Here is a 23,559-nt window from a genome sequence, read left to right as displayed (position 1 = left end):
CCGTGAACTTGTATAAGAGACTGGTCTGAACCATCATGAACAAAACTGATGTTCAACAAGTTTAACATAAGAATCTGATTAACTCACTACTTTTCCCAGCTAGCCAGGGTTACTCATGAACAATGTTATCTCCTGCCTGTTTATTTATGTATTAAAAATGTACTTTATTTATCTATTCACAGGTAGATTTGATTAATTTACATATTCTTCCAGGTAATTTCCATTAATATATACAATTAACATGTTTTATCAATACAACGAAGAGAAATATGTAATTTTTTAATTTCTTATTCAGTAGTTTTACTTCTTCCCAAGAATTTCTCAAACGTTTTAATATCTATTGTCTTTAACTTCTTTACTCTGTTGACATCCTTTTTCTCTTTCTTGCAGTGTTTTTTCACTACATCATTTTAATTTCTCGATAGATTCTCATTTTAAATTAAAAAATATATGCTTTCTTAAAATTAACCTGAAACATAACATTTGGCAAGAATCTTATCAGATTATTGATAATCCAGTTCTGCAACATGCATTTTATTTTTTACTAAGAATTGTTATTCTAGTAGTGATGTGTAGTTTTGAGTAAATACCGTTTTTTAATACTAAACTAAACGGACCCAACATGACCCGCCTCTCTGACGCCATCTGCTGGTGGGACGAAGGAACGACATTTTCCTCACAAATCGTAGAAATCTTTATTTGAACACTCAGTAAAAACGGCCAATTCGTTCACATTCCCTTGAATCAGGGTTAGAGGTTTTCGGTCTCCGACAACTCGACACACTTTTAAAAAGCAAACCATCGAGACGAGAAGGTCCAGACCTTCATCTTAGGCTTCGGTCCAAGTGTTGTTCAGAGGCAGCGACACGAAGTGAGTGTTTGGATCTTAGCAGAATCACGGGTTGAACCAGGTGTGTTTGGAAACATAAATTAGAAAAGTTTCGTTCGTCTACTCACAGACCAGATCGATCCAACGACGAGATCAAAAAGTAAAAGAAAAAGGGGAAGAAAACGACTCGCTCTCGCTCTCCGTTTAGACGAGTAAAGGACAAATAAAAAAATCGATTTCATCCTGAGTGAACGTAAAAATAAATACACCTGGCCACAGTTACTGAGCCTCCTGCTCATAAAGATGTCCCTGTGTGTGTGTCTGTGTGTGTGTGTCTGTGTGTACATGTGTGTACATGTGTGTTCAAGTCCAGCTCAGTATCCCTGCAGTCCATTGTAAACCTTCTGTAGCGACGCCTGCTTCAGGATCCCTCGAATACCTGCAGGAACAGAACAACTTTCAACCACCAGGAGAAGATGTCGGTTCAACATCCGACGGAGGAATGTCTCATAATCCTACAAGGAGTCTGTGAGTATTTAAGAGTTCACTGGGCATTAATCTTGATATTCATACGACACAACCTAAATGCTACGGCCATTACAAAGACACCGTTTATTTTAGCAACATTACTTAATACTAGACATTCAGAGTATGATTGATCTTATTTTTACAGCCATCTTAACAAACCCTCTCAACAGCTCCCGTATTGCTTTGCCGCCCAGGCAGCCAATTACAGCTGTCGATCACTTTTGACTAGCAACATGGAATTTAAATACAGTATTGTAGTGACCATCAACTGCCACTAAATTGAGCAGTGTGTAGAAGGACATTGTGGGAATTTCTTATTTGTTGACACGATGTGCGTGTCTTCAAATCGTGCACTTCTGCACTTACACTTAGTATTTTGAGTGTACTGGTGCATCCTAATGATCAGTGTGTGAAAACGTAGTGCACAATGAGCACTCGATTGGCCAGAAAATTGAGTTTTGATCGATGGAAACTTTCCACCCTTAACTGCCGCCATATTAGTGACGTAGATGACGCTAAACTGAAGCTACGATACTGATGACACGTCTAAAGAGCAGATACTGACGTACATGTCTTGAGAAAACACTAATTGTACCACAAAACAACATAACAACAGTAGTAACACAATGAAACACAACTTAATAATTGTTTCAATTGGTGAAAAGTGCTGTCAAGTGTCAGTGATATTGTTTCAACGGCTGGTTACAATCAGTGTTAAAAAGTAGTAGAAGAAGAAGCTGTCGAGTCATTTCCTGTAAGTTTGTAGCATCAGTGTTTGAGTTGAGACACTAGCCTGCAGAAAATGTCTGCACCGGCCAAGTACATGCACTATCTTAATGTGTACTGTAAACCAGTGCAATGTGGGACACATACAGTGCCTTGCAAAAGTATTCGGCCCCCTTGAACCTTTCAACATTTCGCCACATTTCAGGCTTCAAACATAAAGATATAAAATTTTAATTTTTTGTCATGAATCAACAACAAGTGACACAATCGTGAAGTGGAACGAAATTTATTGGATAATTTAAACTTTTTTAACAAATAAAAAACTGAAAAGTGGGGCGTGCAATATTATTCGGCCCCTTTACTTTCAGTGCAGCAAACTCACTCCAGAAGTTCAGTGAGGATCTTTGAATGATCCAATGTTGTCCTAAATGACTGATGATGATAAATAGAAGGCACCTGTGTGTAATCAAGTCTCCGTATAAATGCACCTGCTCTTTGATAGTCTCAGGCTTCTGTTTAAAGCGCAGAGAGAACCATGAAGACAAAGGAACACACCAGGCAGGTCCGAGATACTGTTGTGGAGAAGTTTAAAGCCGGATTTGGATACAAAAAGATTTCCCAAGCTTTAAACATCTCAAGGAGCACTGTGCAAGCAATTCTATTGAAATGGAAGGAGTATCAGACCACTGCAAATCTACCAAGACCCGGCCGTCCCTCCAAACTTTCATCTCAAACAAGGAGAAGACTGATCAGAGATGCAGCCAAGAGGCCCATGATCACTCTGGATGAACTGCAGATAACTACAGCTGAGGTGGGAGAGTCTGTCCATAGGACAACAATCAGTCGTGCACTGCACAAATCTGGCCTTTATGGAAGAGTGGCAAGAAGAAAGCCATTTCTCAAAGATATCCATAAAAAGTCTCGTTTAAAGTTTGCCACAAGCCACCTGGGAGACACACCAAACATGTGGAAGAAGGTGCTCTGGTCAGATGAAACCAAAATCGAACTTTTTGGCCACAATGCAAAACGATATGTTTGGCGTAAAAGCAACACAGCTCATCACCCTGAACACACCATCCCCACTGTCAAACATGGTGGTGGCAGCATCATGGTTTGGGCCTGCTTTTCTTCAGCAGGGACAGGGAAGATGGCTAAAATTGATGGGAAGATGGATGGAGCCAAATACAGGACCATTCTGGAAGAAAACCTGTTGTAGTCTGCAAAAGACCTGAGACTGTAACGGAGATTTATCTTCCAACAGGACAATGATCCAAAACATAAAGCCAAATCTACAATGGAATGGTTCACAAATAGACGTATCCAGGTGTTAGAATGGCCAAGTCAAAGTCCAGACCTGAATCCAATCGAGAATCTGTGGAAAGCGCTGAAGACTGCTGTTCACAAACGCTCTCCATCCAACCTCACTGAGCTCGAGCTGTTTTGCAAGGAAGAATGGGCAAGAATTCCAGTCTCTCGATGTGCAAAACTGATAGAGACATACCCCAAGCGACTTGCAGCTGTAATTGCAGCAAAAGGTGGCGCTAAAAAGTATTAGCGCAAGGGGGCCGAATAATATTGCACGCCCCACTTTTCAGTTTTTTATTTGTTAAAAAAGTTAAAATTATCCAATAAATTTCGTTCCACTTCACGATTGTGTCCCACTTGTTGTTGATTCATGACAAAAAATTAAAATTTTATATCTTTATGTTTGAAGCCTGGAATGTGGCGAAATGTTGAAAGGTTCAAGGGGGCCGAATACTTTCGCAAGGCACTGTAAGTAAGGTGGCTGCTGTGATTAGTCCCACTACGTTTTTCTGCTCTTCAAATAAAGCAACTGTAACCGTGTGAATAATAACAATCTTTCCTGAGCAAAGCTTGTTAATATATTTAAATACACAAAAAAAAAACTTCAACCAATTCAACCAACAAAACCTTCATTTCTCATATCAATATCAGGACATTTTCATGACAGGAAAAACGTTTATGTAATTAATAACGTTTATAATAATTGATGCCTGAAGGGAAAATATATATTTTTTTGTGGGACATGAAATCAAATGAATGGAGGTCATTATAACAATAATAATAAATAATAATAATTAACGTGAAGCGTCTCACCGTCTTTCTGTTGCTCGTCCAGCTGAGTCTGAGGAAACTCCACGTCGAAGGTGATGATGAGGGAGCCGCGGATGTTGATGTTGTCGAAGTTGGGCAGACCTTCACCTTTCTTCCACATGCGAGCTCCAGGCTTGGTGACCTTGTCCCTCACGATGTGCACCTGAACACAAACGTCGTTCATGAGACGAACATGGAGACGCGAGACGTGAACGACGGGGACAACCTTGTGTCCGTCCAGGTGAGGGACGTCCATCTCGAAGCCCACCAGCGCCTCCACCAGGGAGATGGTGACGTTGGTGTAGAGGTCGTCTCCTCTGCGCTCGAACACCGGATGCCTGGAGACGAAACAAACATGTGACACGTGTGACATCCACGCGTCTGCGTTCACGTCTCACTTCAGCACTTTGATGCGGAAGCGAAGATCTCCGGGCTCTCCGTCGATGTGCGGCTCCCCTGAGGAATCAAGTTCTCGTCAAAGGAACCCGTGGAGATCAAAGCGCGCCGACGTACCTTCGCCGATGAAAGGATATTCCATCTCGTCCCTCACGCCCTGTTCGATCTCCACCTCCAGCGTCCGCTCCTCGTTCACCAGCCTGCGGTCACATGACCCGTCACATGACCCGTCACTCACAGCTCTGACGGTCTGAGGCGCGTCACTCACTTGACGTTGGGACATTCGTCGCACACCATCTCCTGCGTCATCTGGAAGCGTCCGGGGCCCAGCTGCGTCGTCCTCATCTCCTGCCGGCAGTTGCACTTCCTCTTCCCGGAAGCTTCTTTGGCCACCGGCTTGTTACGGATCACCTTGAGTCGAGGAGAAAGATGTTGAGAGTTCGTGGAAGAGTTTAAAGACACATCAGCTGTTGACGAGTCAAACGTATGGAAGTCGATCAGTGCCGTCACAATATTGAACCTTTAAATCTCTTTTTAAGCATTTAAATATTTTTCAAACAATTTAATACGTTCTGTAATTATAGGTTGTTTTTTTTAAAAAAACCTCAATAAAACTTACTTACTTTTAGACAATCATGATGAATCGACGCACCAATTATTTTACTTTGTCATGTGATCCTCCGTGCATCACATGATTTTATTAATTATAAATTATTATTAATTAAATAATTAAAGATAAATAAATAAAAAACAATTTCAATAAAGACATTATATGATTCTATAATATTATTAAAACACGTTATTTAATGCTTAAATAATTAGAGATAAAACAGGTTTCAACATTTGAATTATTACGATGGCACCGATTTACTTCCATTAAAAACATGCAGAAAAATCCGATTTAAAGTCAACAGCTGTAGTTTGTCTGTGGCGTGTTTTATCGTTTGTTTATGAAAATGCGACACTGATCCTGCAGGAGAAGAGAGTTTTGTGTTTGACAAGTCGAGACTTTATCTGCATCTTATAGGATAACTTTGATTTTGTCACTTCAGGTGCAGGTTCCTCAAATACTGCTTTCAAAGAGTCTCAAAATAGCTCATGTGAAGCATCAACTGTGGAAGAGTTTAGTTATCTGACGATACGATGTGTATCACGATACAACATATTGTCATACTGTAGTAACAAGTATATATTTGTAGTATTGTCGAGTACTTGACTCTGGTGTTGCAGAATTTACAGACCACTTGACTCTTGACGAAGTCGTAACTGCTTTCATTTGTCTTGAAACCAAAATATGTCCAAACAACAGCTTTAAAAGCTGCTGGAGTCGACTGTATCCTCTTGTCCTCAGTCATCGGATTTCATCGTTCCTTTCGCTGCAATATTTCAGTGTTTGGATATTTACTTACACCCCCCAGACATCAGCAATTGCTGGATCAACGGCTTGTTTACTACGTTTTGCCAAACCTTTTCACGTTTGTCATGTGCGACGCAGGAAGTCGTACCTCCACAAAGTTCCCGGAGTAGACCTCTTCGAGCGTGACCTCCAGGTCCAGCACAATGTCGTTACCTCTCGGGATGTTCCGGTCCTGCTGTTGTCGGTTTCCACCGAACATGAAGCCAAAGTCCCCGAAGAAGCTTCAGAGAACATACCAGGTCATTATCAGACGGAACTGTTCACTCTACAACGTTATGAGAGGTTTCTCACCTGGAGAAGATGTCGTTGTGTGAGCTGTGATGACCTTCTTTCAAACCATCTTCTCCGTATGCATCGTACTGTTTCCTCTTTTCCTCGTCAGAGAGAACCTGCAACAGATATTCAGTCGTTTAATTATTTATCCCTTACTGTAGCAGATTAATAACAGAGCCTCTCGAGAGCATTACGATAGTTTTTTTTAATTATTACTGTACGTTTCATTTTTAAAACTCATTTCCGTTTTTATAGAGAATTTTATGGAGGAACTTTCACTGCAGGTGTTGTTGCAAAATATAGAAATTAAATAATACAAATTAAATAATGAATTAATAGATTAATAAGATTAATAAAATAATCAGAAGCAAAGAACACACATGAAAATGAAATAAATATATCTATTAAAATATTAAAATAGCGATGACTAACCGATCACAACACAGTTCCCTCTGACGTGTCATTAAGGACGTCAACAATACAATCTTGGCAGCCAATCGGAAGCAAGCACGCTCTCTTGGCGCCCAATCAGATGCGGCCACACGCTCTAACCCACCAATCGGAGCAGACCTCGCGTTTCCAACAGCAACCAGGGCCGCTGGTGCTAAAAAATCACTACTTCCGGCCGCATCACCAAACAAAAGGTCAATTTTAAGCTAAAAAACAAGTTCAAGTTCCGGTTCCTTCCGGTTCACAAAAGCCTCGCCGCTCACCTCGTAAGCTGCTCCCAGGTCTGCGAACTTGTCCTGAGCCTGGGGGTCGTCCTGGTTCCGGTCGGGATGGAGCTGCATGGCCCGTTTCCTGTACGCCTTCTTGATGTCCCGGATGGACGCAGACTTGCTCACCCCCAGGATGCTGTAGAAGTCTCTCCTGTGAAGAGCGTGGAGGATAGTGACGCGCAGTGACGTGCAGATGGATCGCACGTGTCCACCGGTTACATAAACATGGTTACATGACACAAACAGTGACGCTGACGTGACTTTGACGCTGATATTAAGAGGAAAACAGTGAGTTCTGTCGGTGGTCCGGTCCAGGATCCGTCGACCAATCACAGAGGAACATGTGGACCAGCTGGTGCTAACGTTCCTGGATCTTCTTACCCCGCAGACACGGCGCTGATGACGTAGAGCAGCAGGCAGCAGACCCTGCACAGGCTCAACCCTTTAGCTGCCATGGATCCTCCGAGTGTCTCCGAGCAGTGAACCGAGAGCGACCGAGCCGGCGTGTGTGTTCGATCCCGGTGAGGAGCGCTTCTTCCTCGTTGTCACTCAAGCCCCGCCCCGAGGCGTAGCTCCGCCCACCCTTAAAAGAAACACACACAATGTTTCTTTTAAAATCTGTCGTTTTTCTAAATTTAATTTGATTTAGTCTTCATGGAAAATTGATTTAAACTGTTGTTTAGTAGAAGAATTTAAACTCTATTTTAAATATATTGGCTTATTTAGTTCCATTTTACTTTTTTATTAGTATACAAGTATTTGATTTTCGGGTTTACTCCGGGCACTCCGGTTTCCTCCCACAGTCCAAGAACATACAGAGGTTAATTGAGAACTTTGGGGAATTGTCCATAGGTATGAGTGTGTGTGTGAATGGTTGTCTGTCTTTGTGTGCCCTGCGACAGACTGGCATCCTGTCCAGGGTGTCCCCTGCCTCTCGCCCTATGATACTGGGATAGGCTTCAGTCTCATGAATGAATATGTAAGTAAGTAAGTAAGTAATATTTATTTATATAGCGCTTTTCCAGACCAGGGTCACAAAGCGCTTTAACAAACAAAACAATACTCAAAAAAGTACATACTTTAAAGATCAAGATAATACTGAGAACAACACAGGAGTTCCAGAAAATCAAGGAAAAGCCTGAACAAATAGAAACGTCTTAAGATGTTTCTTAAAGGAGTCAGTAGACTCCATCAAGCGCGAAGAGAGAGGAAGATTGTTCCAAAGCTTAGGAGCAACAGTCTGAAAAGATTTCTCTCCTCTGGTCCTGAGCCGTGTGCGTGGAACCATAAGTAGATTCTGATCCACAGACCTCAGAGCCCGAGCTGGGGTGTAAGGCTGGATCAGATCAGTGATGTAAGGAGGAGCCTGACCATGAATAGATCTGAAAGTAAGAACCAGAATTTTAAAGTTGATCCTGAAAGAAACTGGAAGCCAGTGAAGAGTTTTTAGGACCGGAGAAATGTGAGTTCTTCTACTTGAGCGGGTCAGAATTCTCGCTGCAGAGTTCTGAATCAACTGCAGGCGAGACAGATCCTTCTTGTTAAGACATGAAAACAAACTGTTACAATAGTCCAGACGAGAAGAAACAAACGCATGGATTACAAGCTCCAGATCATGTTCCGACAACATTTTCCTAAGTTTAGAGATTTTTCTCAGTTGAAGGAAACAGTTTCTGGTCAGTTTCCTGCAGTGTTGAACAAGAGACATGTCTTTATCAAATACAACACCCATGTTTCTCAGGCTCAGTTTGACAGACTGACCTAAGTCACCTAAGTACTGACTCAACCCTGGAACCGTATCATCAGGAGCAAACACCAGTGTTTCAGTTTTGTCCACATTTAGCTGTAGAGTGTTTTCACTGAACCATTGTTTGATTTCTAGCAAACAATTGACTAAACTGTTCAGCCTCTGGGGCTCAGTTGGATCAAAAGAGCAGTAGAGCTGGATTTATATTACTTTACTTTCTTATAAATAATAATAAAATAACACCTGAGCCGCTCAAATAGATCCGTAATTGTTTAACTTATGAGATTTGAAAGTGTGTTAGAAACAACACATTAATATATATAGTGAGGCATATAAATATATATATTAGAAGCAGACAAATAACATCAACTTGCCTGCTTTAGACCTTGGCTCATGCAAGGTTTTGAGAGGTAAAACAATGTCATTAAGACAGCCACATGTAAAACTGCTGCATGAAATTATAGTTTTATGAATACCAAACATAGATAAACTCTATTATCAATTATAAATATAATCAATACCTCTGGAGATCTCCTTCGTACCTATAGTATAACATAACGACATTTGTGGAAATTTGGTTTAAATGTTTTCTTTTAAGATATATGTATGTTGGGTTGTCTTTAAATTTTAATAAAATGTGTGACTTATTTAATTGTAGTAAATATGTACAAGTCCACCTTGATGTATTTTATTGTATTCATTAATTTCATTTAATTCATATTTATTTTGTTCTATTATTATATTCTATACTTTCAATCCCACAAAAAAATGACCGTGTTGTGTTTACAAAACTGGAAAATATAAATATTCAGATTCTAAGAGGAACTTTCCAGACACGGAGAAATAATGAAATAAACAAAAGTTTGATCAGTTTTGATCCTTTATAAAAAAAAAAAGAAAAAAAAGAACACACATGAAAAGCGGTTTTTATCACATTAAATTAACATTAATATTATTAATCATGAACAAAAGTAAAAAATAACTATTAAATAATTAAAATAATAATCAAAGGCTTCACAAACACAGGTTCCACGGGTCACGTGACCGGTCCTCGTCAGACGGAGTCCGCTAAGGAGGCGCCAAATAGGAAGCGAATGAAACCATGAAGACAAGAAGCTCCGTCATCTGTGCGCAGCGAACACGACCCACGCGTGACTGAGTCCGTCCGCGGGTCCATTTCCTGCGGGACCAGAGCGACGGTCGCGCGGTAAGAACCAACTCGACAACCTGTCAATCACCTGTTAGCATCGTTAGCTCGCTGATGCTAACGCTGCGACACCGACACTGGCGAGTGAAACTGGATTTTCTTTTCGTTTAAATACAAATACGTTTGCGTTAAGTTGTAAACATTATTGATGTTTTTGATGACAGCTGTCAGTCATCTCAAGTTATCACTTGTCGTGGGTTAAGATACAACTCCTCGCTAGTTTTTGGGAAACAATTTAAAATAAACAAATTCGCTTTATTCTCTGTGTTTAAAAATACCATCTTCTCTGGTCATACATGCGTTTAAAACATTAAACATTATGTTTAAGTAAATGTTATAAAGTGTAGCAGATTGTGTTCTTTTTGTTTTTATTATTATTATTGTTTTTTTTAAGACCGTGTATAGTCTCTACTGATGCATGTTTCTCCCTGGTTTATAAAAGTTTATTAATGAAATGAATACATTCATGAAAAAATACCATAAAACTGAACCTTATTTTATTTTTAAACTTAATGTTTACAATTTGAAGGAGAATAAGTATTTACTCCATCTAAACGCTCATAATGGTTTTATCATGTTTAAAAAAAAAAACATTTTGATGTGTAATTTAAGAGTCAGTTCTAATAAATACTAAATAATAAACAAGAGCTTCTTAAAACAAAGTCTCTTTGATGTTTTTATCAACAGCGATGATGTCATTAAACTCATTTTGGAACTTGTAGCTCCGCCCCTTCCTATCATGATTAAGACTCTTTAATTTGTCATTTCCTTCCAGACATGGAGTCTGATGGCCGGAGCATCTGGCCCCGTCTGGAGCCCTTCCTCCTCGGGGCGCTGCCGGTAAACATCTCAAAAGTCACGAAATGTTCCTCTTGACGCCTCGTGTCGCCTTCTTTAATGAGTCGATCAAACTTCAATCCCCAGGTGGCGCCGTCCTCCAAGCTCAGCATGCACTATCTCCGCAAGATGGTGGTCTACGTGCGGACGCGGGACGGGTTCCCGGTCCTGGCCTGGTCCAAGTGGCGGCACATGGCGTGCGGGAAGCTGCAGCTGCCGGAGGAGCTGGCCTGGCTCTACTTCGAGACCTTCGACCTGCTGGTGGGACACGCCGCCGAGGAGAAGCTGGAGCGAGCCGAGGGCTTCTCGCAGTGTTCCTGCAAGACGGAGCTGGACCAGCAGCGGAGGAAGGTGGGTCAGACGGGCTGAAGTGGGTCAGAGAGAAGCTTGTGTTGTTCGCCCCGAGGAACCACGTCTGACTCGTCCTGCAGCTTCAATATCATGTTGGTTTGTTTCACCTGCAGATGTCTGTGGACACGCTGCAGTTCCTGCTCTTCCTCTACATCCAGCAGCTGAACCGCATCTCTCTGAGGACCTCCCTGATCGGGGAAGAGTGGCCCACCCATCGCACCCGCTCCCCGTCCCCCTCCGAGAGAGACACCAAGACCAGCTCCCAGAACAAGGTCTCGCTTCCTTTTCTTCTCAGAAGTTTCTCCTCTTTTGTGCCAGCACTGGATCCATTAAAAACATATTTATTATAATTTATAGTTCAATAAGGTGTGTATAAAATAATTCATAATAATATGTCCTCTGCAGCCCGGCAGTGACTGAGGACAAGAGGATGCAGTGACTCCAGCAGCTTTTAAAGCTGATGTTTGGACATATTTTAGTTTCAAAACAAATGAAAGTAGTTACGACTTCGTCAAGAGTCATGTGGTCTGTAAATACTACAACACCAGAGTCAAGTACTCGATAATACTACACATGTATACTTGTTACTACAGTATCACAGCACCAGAGTCCAGTACTCGACAATACTACACATATATACTTGTTACTACACATATATACTTGTTACTACAGTATCACAACACTATAGTAAAGTACTTGACAATACTACAAATATGTACTTGTTACTACACGTATATACTTGTTACTACAGTATCACAACACCATAGTCAAGTACTCGACAATAATACACATATATTTGTTATTACAGTATCACACCATAGTCAAGTACTCGACAATACTACACATATATACTTGTTACTACACTATCGCAACACCAGAGTCAAGTACTCGACAACACTACACATATATACTTGTTACTACAGTGTCCCGATATATTGTATTGTTGCCTTTGTATCATGACATGTATTGTATCACCAGATTCTTGACAACACAGTCATAGTTGATGCTTCATGAGCTATTTTTAGATGCTTTGAGTAACAGCTTCAATCTCTTGGTTCCACAGAACTGGGACGACCAGGCTCACCTTTCATTTGTTCTGAGTCATCTGGCTGAGATTCTGGAACTGCTCGTTGAACCGGGTCAGATGTCTAAGTCGGGACAAGCTGTGCGCGACTGTCAGGTGTGAACATTTTCCTTTTCTTCTTTAAGTCCATCAGTTGGTATCTCACGGTGCGTTTATTTGGTCCCAGATCTCCCTCGAGGCCGTGCGAAGTCTGGACCTGCTCTTCGAGGGTCCGGGCTCTCAGGGCAAAGCGGTCCAGCCCGTCCACAGGATGTTGACCAGAGGTCCGCTCCAAACCGAAGCCGGTTTCTCCTCCGTCAGCCGCTGCTTCTCTCTGAGCAAACTGCTCGTCTGCCTGCAGAACCATCTCACCGTCAATCCTTTCGGGATGACGGCCTGCATGAGGGTCGGCAAGAAGCTGGCCTGGGCCCAACAAGGTACTGGAATACTAGTACTTGAGATGGAAGTAGTAACACGGGTGTGTATCGTCAAGAATATGACAATATCATGATACATTTGATATGGTCGTAGTTAGAGGTAGGTGTTGGCAAGAATCTGTCGATATGATACGCATAACGGTACAATATATATATATAGTGATACTGTAGTAACAAGGATGTATTCGTAGTATTGTCGAGTACTTGACTCTGGTGTTGCAGAATTTACAGACCACATGACTCTTGACGAAGTCGTAACTGATTTCATTTGTTTTGAAACCAAAATATGTCCAAACATCAACTTCAAAAGCTGCTGGAGTCGACTGTATCCTCTCGTCCTCAGTCATTAGATTTAATTGTTCATTAAGCTGCATTATTTCAGTGTTTGGATATTTACTTACACCCCCCAGACTTCAGCAATTGCTGGATAAATGGCTTGTTTACTACGTTTTGCCAGGATTTCGCTTGATGGTATCGTGACCTCAGCTGCACAGGATGTAATGACTTCTACCATCTAGTGGTCGGAAGTTTAATTGCAACACAAAAATTAACAAACAGAGTCAATATTTGCATGTTAATTGTAAAAAAAAAAAAAAAGTAAAATTCTTATTTTATACACACTTCATAAAATATAAACCATGAATATTAAATAAAGCCAAAAGAAAGTTAAATGTTAAATATCGTTGTGATAAATCTGAAGCAGAAACAGTTTGTATACGACGAGCTCTTCAACTCGTCTTCTTCTCGCCCGTCCTCAGTGGAAGGGGCACTAAAACGGGCCAAAATCGCCCGCAACACCCACATGGCTCCTCCGGGCAGCAAGATGGTCCTGATGTCTCAGGTCTTCAAGCAGACTTTGGCCAAAACCTCGGACAAGCTGATCGGAGCCAACATCAAGATCCACCGCTGCTCCGACTCCTTCATCTACCTGCTCTCCCCCCTCAGGTCTGTCCGTCACGGTCTCGGTTCGTTAGGTTTGTCTCGAGCTCTTCGTCTCCTCAGGTCCGCCAGCGTGGACAAGTGCAGGGACACCACCGTGGTTCTGGGTCCGGTGGAGACCAGTGTCCACATCCACAGCTGCCAGAACGTGCGCGTGGTGTGTGTGGCCGGACGCGTGGTCGTGGGGGCCTCGTCTCGCTGCACCGTCCACGTCCTCACCCCGACTAACCCGCTGCTGCTCCCCGGGAACACCGACGTCACCCTCGCCCCCTTCCACACCTTCTACCCGGCCCTGGAGGACCACATGGCCAGCGTGGGTCTGGCGGTCGTGCCCAACGTCTGGGATCAGCCTCTGCTTCTGGGCACCGAGGGTCTCGTCAGCCCCGAGTCCTCGTGCTTCCGCCTGCTGCCCCCAGCCGAGTTCTCCACTCAGGTGGTCCCTTTCCACATGGAGGGGGACACGATGGAGGTCCCGGGGGGTCTCCCGCCTCGGTACCAGGCAGCACTGGTGGACAAGCAGAAGAGCATCCAGAGGTGGCAGAAGATGGTGCTGGCGGCTGGACTGGACAAGTAAGTTCCTCAGATGTTCTTCAGAGCGTGAACTCTTGTGTCGCTGAGCAGCCTTGTGGTTTCTCTCGACTCTCCAGGGAGCAGAAGGGAAGGTTCCAGAAGCTGGTGGAGGGAAAGTTCCACGAGTGGCTGCTGGAGACCGGACACAGGCAGGAGCTGGACAGTCTGATCCCTCCGTCCGTGTCCCAGATGAGGACCGAGTCCGGCAAGATGGACGATCATTCGCCGGTGACCTGCTGAGACACTGTTGATGCTGCTTTTCACAAACTATAATCATCTGCCAGAACATTATGACCCCCCTCAGCCCCTCCCTACGAGTCATAATGTTTTGACGGACAGATCCTGCTGCACAAGTGAGACGTTTGGTGGGTTCACCTGGTGACGAGGAACAGATGAAGGACCAGAAGTATCTGAGCTCAGGTGCAGAACATTAGTCCGAGAGCACTTTTGAACAGTGCTGTCAATCACTGCTGTGATGTCATCAACGAGGGCCACGAGCGACGTCTATAATGATGTGAACATATATTAGATTTTATAAATCTGCCTCATGTTTCATGAGACGAGTTACTGTACGATCCAAACACGCCTCATTGCTGTTTCCTCCTGACCTTGAACCTGAATGTAACACATACACTGACACGAATAGATTTATATTAACGATAATAAAAGACTTTATTCTGACGCTCGACTCGTTGTTTCGTGAGAAATGTTTACCATGTTTACTGAGGATTATTTTTCTCTGAACAGAAAAGATAAAAAGTCAACTTCATTTATTAGATTCAATAAACACAATGTTTTGTGATGTTTTAAATACAGTTTAACATTTGAAAATAATGAATGAAATGGAAAGAGATGCAGAGAAAAACTAACCCACATTAAAGTGGGCTTTTAACCTCTGTATGTTTTTGGAAAACCAGAGTACCCCAAATAACCCGTGCAAGCACAGGGAGAATGTAGGTTTCTAAGGAAGTAGGTCATTTTTATTTATATAGCGCTTTTCCAGACCAGGGTCACAAAGCGCTTAAACAATCAAAACAATACTCAAAGTATATACTTTAAAGAAGGAAGTGAACCAGCAACCTTCTTGCCCTTTCAAACACAGGTTGTAAAATGCAAAAAATAAGTTCCAAAAATTGTGACTGTAGATAACAGTGTATTTAGCATCTCATCAGGTTTTCACACAGGATTCTGAGAATCTAACGAAGTCGGAGTTGAACGACTCAGCAGTGATGCTGGGAAATATTTCAAACTATTGTGAAAACCTGTTGAAGATAAGATTCATGATCTGTGTGGTGTCTCAAATCGCATACTTCTCTTAGTATACTAGAAGTTAGTATGCATCAGGACAGTGTACGTACTAACTAGTATGCAAATTCTAGACAGACAGTATGTCTCAAATCAAACTCTGTCGCTACACACCAACCGGAAATGATCCGACAGCTTCTTCTTCTACTACTATTTAACGGTGATTTCAACCAGCTGTAGGAACACTATCGACACCTGCTGGCAGCACGTTTTGCAAGTTTGGAGGAATAAATAAAGAAAAAATATGAGAAACAAAATATTCGCAAGATATTTAAGCTAGTATCAGCAGCGAAGACGTGTCATCCTTTTACTGCTGCTGAAAATGCACCTGTAAGTATATGAATATATATATATATATATATATATGACGTAACTTCCATTTACAACGTCAATAAGATGGAGCCGTTTAGGGTAGAAAGTGTCCATCGAACCATACTCAGTTTTGTGGGTGTTTTAGTGCGTTAATTTAGTGTGCATGGAGCACTAAATTTCGCATACTAAGAATTGAGACACACTTAGGCAGTATAAACACTAACTTTGAGTATGCAAGTATGCAATTTGAGACACAGCACAGGTCTTGGGTGCATCAGCCTCCAGACTCTTGATTGACAGTTTGATTGTTTTAGCCTGAACTCCTTCAGGAGCGTCACACAGAGACTCCAGGTCTCTTTGTACACAAACTCAAATCAAACTGTATCAGCGAGATGGACGTGCAGCTGCCAGATGAACGGCCGCGTGCAGACAAACACGACCCTCACTCGAGAAACTTCAGAGGGATTCCCTTTCGAGCAGTTGTTGTTTGTGCAAAAAACTGTTTCACTTGCACTTTTAATCACTTCCATCAATAACCGATCACTTTATTCCGGACAAAGCCGCGGTCTGGATTCGTCCGAATTAAAAAAAAGGCCCTGACTTGGCAGCTGCTCTCCAGGTGGGGGCGGCTGCCGGAGCTGGCACGTGCCGACCGAGTGGGGGGGTGCGGCGGGAGGTGGGCACCGCGGCCAGCCAGCGGCGGTGCCCGGCTCTTTATGCCGTAATCCTTCCTCGCTTTTCTGGAAGAACTGAATAGCGCTGGAATCACTGACTCAATTTTTGGATCTCATTTTCATGACAACGCGATTGTTGCCACCCGGCGAGGTCGCCGTATAAAAGGCAGCGGCCGGTGGACCAGAGCAACATCGAGACCTCAGGGGAAGCAGCAGCAGCTCCAGTTCACCACAACTGAAACACACTTCGTCCAAAATGGGCCGGGTGAGTCACGTGACCTCAGAGTCCAACAGTTGCAATCAATCGTCTCTGTCGGCAGCTTTAAAACCATCATGCAGGGAAAACGAGCTGAGCTAGAAGGCAAAACAAACGTCTTCTTCACGATCAGTTAGCAGGAGTCTCGCTCAGACGTCCATCAGAGACTCGGAGTAGCGCCGTTCAGACATAAGGTTGTTGAAGCAGTTTCTCCTTCGCTCCTCAGATCATCTTCTACGAGGACAAGAACTTCCAGGGTCGCCGCTACGAGTGCGACAGCGACTGCTCCGACTTCCACGCCTACCTGAGCCGCTGCAACTCCTGCCGGGTGGAGAGCGGGTCGTGGGTGGTCTACGAGAGGCCCAACTACATGGGCTACCAGTACGTTCTGACCCGCGGGGAGTACCCGGAGTACCAGCGCTGGATGGGCCTCAACGACAGACTCAGCTCCTGCAAGATGGTCCACTTTGTGAGTTCGAATTTTTTTAATTCACACATTTGAGGTGAGCTCACCTTGCAGTCAAAACTGAGGGTTCAAACCCCATATTCACTCTTCTCACAAGGATTAGTGGATCAACTTTCCTCCTAATCTTTTCATTTTGGGTAATATTTTGTTATTTCTGTTTCAAATTTAGTTTGTGTTTTAATGAAAAGCAAATTGTTAAAAAAAAACTAATACACCCATATTGATTCTACTTAATTTAAAAAAGGAAATTTAATCAAAAACAGTCATGTGACACGAAAATTGAAGCCAAAAAACGACATTTGAAAACAAAATTTAGGGACCGAATGAAAGACGAAGGAAAATAAAAGAGTATGATTATGAAAAGAAATAACAAAAAAGATAATTCTCTTGAATCGACCAAACGTTGAGGAACACGTTAGTAAAAAAAGACCTAAAAGTTTCCATTTGTTTCAAAATCTCCATCTTCCTCTGGTCATGTGACTCTTGATTGACCTTCAGTCGACCCACGGCCTGCAGGCAGATTCCATTTCCCTCTTTAGAGCGATCGGTGGCAAACAGCGAGCGATCTAATTACAGTTGTTGGGCGACCAGATGAACAAACCAGCTTTTGACCTTTGCCCTCCCCCCCTCCTGCAGACCAGCGGCGGCCCCTACAAGGTGCAGCTGTACGAGAAGGCGGACTTCGGCGGCCAGGCCTTCGAGGCCAGCGAGGACTGTCCCTCCATCCTGGAGAAGTTCCGCTGGAGGGGGGTCAACTCCTGCAAGGTCTACGACGGCTGGTGGGTCTTCTACGAGCACCCCAACTACCGCGGACGCCAGTACTTCCTGGAGAAGGGCGAGTACCGCAAACCCGGGGACTGGGGTGCCGTCGGCCCCGCGGTCCAGTCCTTCAGACGCTTCAGCGAATGATCCATCCGAGCAGAACCACACTTTGATTTGAGTTTTTCTGTGGTTTTGAACTGAGGTCAAATAAAATCTGTCCTGTGAGCAACTTCCTGGTCTCTCCTTGAGTTTGGATGGAAATCATGTGTTCAAAGTGTCGCGTGAAGAACTCGAAGATATTGAGCAGGTCTAGAATCCTCTCAACTTACTTGACCGGCTTTAAGGTCCGAGCACCGGCAGCAGGTCCACGCAGACCATCTGGGGGTTGAAGTGGGTCCCGAACGAGAAGCAGTTTCCTCCGCCGCCGATCACCAGGATCTCCGTCTGGTGGACCAGCTCCGAGCAGAAGGAGTGCAGCATCAGCGGGCGAGGAACCGACGTCTGAGGAGCAAACGTGAGACTCAAACGTCTTTGTTCACTAGAGCCGTGAACTCACCGTGTCCAGAGGAAACTCTGCGCTGGAGGAGGTCTCCAGGTCGATCAGGACTACCCCGGGTACGTGGTCTGAATGCAGCCACACGCCCCCCACCACGCAGAGGTGGTGACCAATCACGTGAGAGGAATGAGAATACCTGCAACACACCATGAGAAGTGAAGAAGATCAGCCAGTATGTGCAGGTGGACCAGAGAGTATCAGACCTGGGCACTGGTGGGGGGTCCACGGGCAGAGTCTCCCAGCAGAAGCCCCTTTCTGTGGGTCTAAGAAAAGCCAAGTCCCCGAGGGCTTCTCCGCTCAATCCCAGACCCCCAAATATCAACACACCTCCTTGGTACGAGGACGCTGAATGTGAATGTCGAGCTTCTGGAGCAGCGCCCTCTGCTGGTATCTGCGAGTAAAACGAAATATAATTTACTTATTTACAATTCTTCTAAATATATTTAGAATAATTTCATTAAAGTTTGAAACAATAGAAGTAGATCAGTGTCATCGAAATATTGAATAGTTTGAATTTAACATTTCAAATGTTGAGTTTTTTTAAATTTAAATGCATTGGTTGTTTTTGTAGTTTGTACAATAGTTTTATTGTAGTATTTTTTCATTCATAGGCTAATAAATTCGACATTATACTAAACAATTTATTAAATGAAAAAGGCTAAAACAAATACATTTCAAAATGTATTGGAATGAGAATATCATACTGCAAGTATAAAAGAAAATCATATCCTCACTATTAAACCAATGTTTTTGTATTACATTTTAAAGGATACTAATTGAGAAATATTGAATTTAGAAAATTCATTTTTCGAAAAAAATCAAAGTAAAATTTAAATATCAAAATCTTTAAAAAACACATTAATTTGGAAAATGTTTCTTTTAATTATTTTACAAACATTTCAACCTTTGAAACGTTAATTCAATCATTCAATATTGTGATGGAACTGATACAACTCCATAGAAAACATCTTATTGAAGTTTCAATAGTCATTATGATCAAGAATATGACGCACAACAACCTCAAACACAAATGAAACACAAACCTCAGACCAACACTTTAGCTCCAGACACAGGAAGTAGAAATCTGTGAGAACCGCCGAAGTTTCATTCTTACCACCAAACACAAAGATGAACTGTTGACCTGAGAACAGAGATTGAAAAATGGTTCATCGTTTCATGGCTAATCTTAAAAAGTCTGAAGGAAAAATGATCTTCACCTCCGTGACTGACCGCAGTGGCCGAGTGTCTCCAACGGGGGGCGGGTGCGGCACCTGAACACACCATCCTCTCTGTAACGACTTCCAAAACATCTTTTTGCACCTCGGAGTCTGAAGCTGAAGAATGATCTTGGGGGGCGACGGTCACTCTGACTGGGTCGCCTTTAACTGAATTTAACGGAGAAGAGCGGCCGCCAAAGATGAGAGCGCCCCCTCCTGGCAGAGGAGTCGATGTGTGGTACAATCGAACACCTAAAGGCGGGAAAACATGGTGAAGATTGAAGTTCTAAATGTATTTTCTGACACAGTGAACTCACCGATAAGCTCCGATGCTTCCACACGGACACACCTCCAGCCCTCAGGACTTCGACGAAGAACTCTGGTTTGCCTCTCGCGACCGACCCGGCTGCAGCCTCCCACCAGCAGAACCTGGTCCCCGTCCCACGTGGAAGAACTCATACCCAGACCCTCCACGTTCAATGGTATCGTTCTCACCTCCAGCCTGGTGGAGCTCCACGACAGCGAGGAGTCTAGAGACACTAGAGAAAACAAAATGAAACATTAGATGCCGAACAAAAATCAGGTTTTTAAACAAGAAATACCACAGGGTTGTGTGAGCAGAGCTGCTGCAGTCCGAGGACCTCGAGACGCAGTCAGGATGAAGTAGTGAGAACATTTCTGATGCCACTCCTGAGGCGGAAGAAGACGATGAAACAACATTAACACATTGAAACCAAACAAACACTTTCGTCTGCCACTGACCTCAAACTCGTCAAAAGGCTCCAGAGTCTCCACTCGACGTCTCTCTTCTTCAGGGATGGACTTCAGGTAGAAGTTGTTCATATCAAGACACACACACTCGTCCCAGCCCTGACGGAGATAATGATTCATAAGATTATGACCACAGCAGACTTGTTATCTAATGCTTGATTGGACTTAATAATGTCTACTTGCATGATCCAGAAACCTCTGTCTTTGAGCAGCGGTGTCAGGGTATCTCTGCAGCGCATGTATCTTAGAGTTCAGCTTCAGGAAATGATCCTGCATGATTTGACCGAAAGGATCGTCAGGATGAATCTGCTCGTACATGATGAAGAGCGACTGAGGAAGAAGTCTGGCCGTCCATCCGATCACAGTGTCCGACCTGGAATAGATTGACACATCGAATCAAGCATTTCAACATATTTTCAGTTAAAAGTTAAATGTTTGAGCACCATTTGGTTTCCATGTAGGTGAGCACGACTTCGGAGAGGATCACGGTCGGGACGCTCCAGTCCAGTCCAGCAAGTGTTAGAACTTCCTGTGCTGCAGATTCATCTCGAACATCCACTCCTAACAGGTGGTACTGATGACTGGACACACAAACCGCTCCTACACACAAACAAACACCTCACTTATATCACAACATACTTTTAAAGCTTAAAAACAATTGTGTCAAACTCCTGTCGCCTGTCGAGTCAGTTAATGAGATGGTTTGCTCAAAATGGTTTAATGTTAATTTAATTACTATTTAAGATAAGGAACAGCAATTATGGATGTCAACTACTAGAGATAGTTCCAATAATAGTAAAAGTGGAAGGAAAGAGATTTGTTTTAGAGAAAAATAACTAATAACAATAACTAATAACTCGAAGATCATTCACATAAATCAAACCTCCAAAAATTAAAAGACAACGTAATTATATATTATATTGTTAAAGAGAAACTTATGTGTTGATTGTGTCTTAGATAAATGTGTGACTCTATTGTATCATTAGTGACAGTTTGTACAAAACTCTATTTTCATTTAAACATTGAGATTACAAAATGATCTTAAGCCCTGCCCACTGAAAACACTTGTTTTTCTGGAGATAAATCTTGTTTACCATAACCACACCCACTCTGCTGTGATTGGAGGACTTTATAAAGTAATAAATTCAAAACATGGTCATGATGAGGGACGTATTGCATCTTGAAGAGAAAGACTTCAACACATGCGAGTCAGGAGAGTTGGGTTTTCACATTAGTTGAACTTACTTACTTACTAACTTAGAATATATTTTGGCCCCTTGAGTGAATATGTGACTAATTTTCTTCAAAAAGACAAAGTGCAGAGAATATTTAAACGACTCACCTGTGGGAAACTGGACATCTGGATCTAACATCTCCTTCAGTGCAGGACTGGACTGGATCAGAGCTGCTTTACGTCGAGTCACATCCGGAAAATCTACTTCGAACACTGAAACTCTGTCCAGAGCTCCCTCTGCATGAAGCCGGAAATACAGAGAGTCGAATCCTGCACCCAGAGACAAAACCTAAAAGAGAAGGTGAATTGAAGAACTGTTAATATGCTTTGAGAGGCTATAAAGTTTGACCGTGACCGACCTGTCGTCTACTGCAGTGTTCAGTGACCTTCAGAAACCTTTTCACACAGTGATCCACGGCTTTCCAGCGAACATAGTAGCCTCTGTACACGTGCATGTTAGAAGTATTTTAAAAAGGCATCATCATGATATTTCACTTATTAAAACTGTAGTAGAGAATGTTTTTTACAATCATGATTTCTTATATCCTGAAGATTCCTCTCACCTGTTGATGAGCGGGGCTCGTCTGGCCACTTTACTGACAAAATGTTTGAGGTAAACATCTTGGAAGTATCCCTGAGATGCAGCAGACACTTTACTCACGACACTGCTGTCATTCGTCCCCTGGACCTGCAGTACAATGACAACACCACACAAGAATTAAAATGATTTAAACTGTGGCTGTTTCTTAAAGGAATTCATTTACAAAAACTTATTTAAGGCTCCTTATCATTATTATTAGACTTTAATGATATTTTGATCCTAAGCGTTGGAACGATCTTCCTCTCTCTCTGTGTTCGATGATCTACTGGCTCCTTTAAGAAACATCTGAAGACACTTTTATTCATACAGGCTTTTCCTTAATTCTCTGAGACTCCTGTGTTTGTCTCAGTGTTGTCTTGACCTTTTAAGTATATATTTTACTGGGTATTGTTTTGATTATTTAAGTGCTTTGTGACCCTGGTCTGGAAAAGCTCTCCACAAATATTACTTACTTACTTACATCTACTATCTACGGCTTAAGGCAAGTTAAAGTCAAGACTTTTTAAATGCCATTTGAGATTGAATTTAAGACCAACGCGAAGATTAACGTTATTTTCAATAATAAAAACGCCACATCAAACACATATGGTTAAAAAGAAGTTTACCCAACTTATGTTGTTTATTTTAACACGACTTACTGCTCCAAGGAAAAGAGTTTAAGACGTGAAAACGATAGTCAATCTCTAAATTGTGGGGAGTTTATGTAGAATTTGACAGTAACGTAAACTCTTATTTATGACGTGTCTAAACTTATACAACTTCTTCATTTAATTACCAACAAACCCTACGATTCATAGACATACTTTCTTTAAGACTTTTTAAGAACCCTGTTATAATCGTAATATTTAACCTTTAAAAACAAGTTTTTCTTTTTTAATAAATAAATCTCTCGAGTAATTTAGAAGCACAACTCACCGCTGTGTCAGCCCCCTGCTTCTTTCTATTATTCGTAGGCATGACAAGACGGTAAAGTATTTATTAAGTTAGCAAGAATTTAAAACATAAGTTAAGTGCTAGCTACATTTTCAAAACACAGTGCCACGAGCTTCAGACTTCCGTCAATACACTCGTCTGCACTGTGGCGCCCCCTAAAGGAAGGGAGGACTTTTAATAATTGACTCTTGACGGATACATTTATTAAAATGATAACAAATAAAAAAAGGTGGATGTTTGCGTAAGGGTCGTTTTTAAAAAAAAAAGTATTTAATTTAATTTTTTTAAAGATTAAATCCAGTCAGATATTGTTTGTCA

General features: G+C 42.4%; 4 protein-coding genes across 5 annotated transcripts; 2 read left to right on the top strand and 2 right to left on the bottom strand.

Moving 5' to 3' along the window:
• Positions 1 to 670: 670 nt before the first annotated feature.
• On the bottom strand, positions 671 to 7,544 carry dnajb11 (DnaJ heat shock protein family (Hsp40) member B11). Its single transcript, XM_087804348.1, has 10 exons — positions 7,385 to 7,544; positions 6,998 to 7,154; positions 6,303 to 6,400; positions 6,100 to 6,232; positions 4,863 to 5,005; positions 4,712 to 4,794; positions 4,597 to 4,654; positions 4,425 to 4,536; positions 4,202 to 4,361; positions 671 to 1,268 (listed from the first exon to the last, which is right to left on the bottom strand). The coding sequence occupies exons 1-10, from the start codon at positions 7,456 to 7,458 to the stop codon at positions 1,204 to 1,206; spliced, it is 1,083 nt and encodes a 360-aa protein (XP_087660474.1). The 5' UTR covers positions 7,459 to 7,544; the 3' UTR covers positions 671 to 1,203.
• tbccd1 (TBCC domain containing 1) lies at positions 7,462 to 14,835 on the top strand. The gene is made up of 10 exons (XM_087804346.1): positions 7,462 to 7,524; positions 9,777 to 9,957; positions 10,733 to 10,797; positions 10,882 to 11,145; positions 11,259 to 11,417; positions 12,209 to 12,325; positions 12,396 to 12,645; positions 13,404 to 13,590; positions 13,648 to 14,154; positions 14,232 to 14,835. Exons 3-10 carry the CDS (start codon positions 10,735 to 10,737, stop codon positions 14,392 to 14,394), a joined length of 1,710 nt encoding a protein of 569 aa, XP_087660472.1. The 5' UTR covers positions 7,462 to 7,524; positions 9,777 to 9,957; positions 10,733 to 10,734; the 3' UTR covers positions 14,395 to 14,835.
• lcmt2 (leucine carboxyl methyltransferase 2) lies at positions 7,514 to 23,353 on the bottom strand. 2 transcript variants are annotated; one of them, XM_087804344.1, is made up of 15 exons: positions 23,224 to 23,353; positions 22,271 to 22,395; positions 22,067 to 22,148; positions 21,816 to 21,996; positions 20,917 to 21,073; positions 20,657 to 20,846; positions 20,465 to 20,572; positions 20,305 to 20,392; positions 20,020 to 20,241; positions 19,703 to 19,954; positions 19,529 to 19,626; positions 18,689 to 18,876; positions 18,486 to 18,621; positions 18,259 to 18,430; positions 7,514 to 7,586 (listed from the first exon to the last, which is right to left on the bottom strand). In XM_087804344.1, the coding sequence occupies exons 1-14, from the start codon at positions 23,263 to 23,265 to the stop codon at positions 18,269 to 18,271; spliced, it is 2,031 nt and encodes a 676-aa protein (XP_087660470.1). In that variant the 5' UTR covers positions 23,266 to 23,353; the 3' UTR covers positions 7,514 to 7,586; positions 18,259 to 18,268. The 2 variants fall into 2 exon arrangements, with proteins under 2 accessions (XP_087660470.1, XP_087660469.1); XM_087804343.1 differs by lacking the exon at positions 7,514 to 7,586 and having other exon boundaries at positions 18,109 to 18,430.
• On the top strand, positions 16,164 to 18,160 carry crygs2 (crystallin, gamma S2). Its single transcript, XM_087804587.1, has 4 exons — positions 16,164 to 16,256; positions 16,332 to 16,447; positions 16,906 to 17,170; positions 17,804 to 18,160. The coding sequence occupies exons 1-4, from the start codon at positions 16,164 to 16,166 to the stop codon at positions 18,074 to 18,076; spliced, it is 747 nt and encodes a 248-aa protein (XP_087660713.1). The 3' UTR covers positions 18,077 to 18,160.
• Positions 23,354 to 23,559: the final 206 nt, after the last annotated feature.

This window comes from Callionymus lyra, chromosome 12 (assembly GCF_982586985.1).
Source record: "Callionymus lyra chromosome 12, fCalLyr1.hap1.1, whole genome shotgun sequence".
NCBI classification, from domain to species: domain Eukaryota; kingdom Metazoa; phylum Chordata; class Actinopteri; order Syngnathiformes; family Callionymidae; genus Callionymus; species Callionymus lyra.
The sequence above is the reverse complement of the archived record's forward strand: the minus strand, read 5'-3'. Positions and strand labels throughout refer to the sequence as shown.

Excerpts from the sequence above, each read along its gene's own strand:
- tbccd1 (XM_087804346.1), top strand. The coding sequence starts at position 10,735 with ATGGAGTCTGATGGCCGGAGCATCTGGCCCCGTCTGGAGCCCTTCCTC. Across the intron at positions 12,646-13,403 it reads GCTGGCCTGGGCCCAACAAG|TGGAAGGGGCACTAAAACGG; the intron begins GTACTGGAATAC and ends GCCCGTCCTCAG. Across the intron at positions 14,155-14,231 it reads CTGGCGGCTGGACTGGACAA|GGAGCAGAAGGGAAGGTTCC; the intron begins GTAAGTTCCTCA and ends TCGACTCTCCAG.
- lcmt2 (XM_087804344.1), bottom strand. The coding sequence starts at position 23,265 with ATGCCTACGAATAATAGAAAGAAGCAGGGGGCTGACACAGCG. Across the intron at positions 19,627-19,702 it reads CACTGCGGTCAGTCACGGAG|GTCAACAGTTCATCTTTGTG; the intron begins GTGAAGATCATT and ends CTCTGTTCTCAG. Across the intron at positions 18,877-19,528 it reads AGCTAAAGTGTTGGTCTGAG|ATACCAGCAGAGGGCGCTGC; the intron begins GTTTGTGTTTCA and ends TTTTACTCGCAG.
- crygs2 (XM_087804587.1), top strand. The coding sequence starts at position 16,164 with ATGGACGTGCAGCTGCCAGATGAACGGCCGCGTGCAGACAAACACGAC. Across the intron at positions 16,257-16,331 it reads TTCCCTTTCGAGCAGTTGTT|CCGCGGTCTGGATTCGTCCG; the intron begins GTTTGTGCAAAA and ends TTCCGGACAAAG. Across the intron at positions 17,171-17,803 it reads CCTGCAAGATGGTCCACTTT|ACCAGCGGCGGCCCCTACAA; the intron begins GTGAGTTCGAAT and ends CCCCTCCTGCAG.
- dnajb11 (XM_087804348.1), bottom strand. The coding sequence starts at position 7,458 with ATGGCAGCTAAAGGGTTGAGCCTGTGCAGGGTCTGCTGCCTGCTGCTC. Across the intron at positions 7,155-7,384 it reads ATCAGCGCCGTGTCTGCGGG|GAGAGACTTCTACAGCATCC; the intron begins GTAAGAAGATCC and ends CGCTCTTCACAG. Across the intron at positions 6,233-6,302 it reads CACAACGACATCTTCTCCAG|CTTCTTCGGGGACTTTGGCT; the intron begins GTGAGAAACCTC and ends TGTTCTCTGAAG.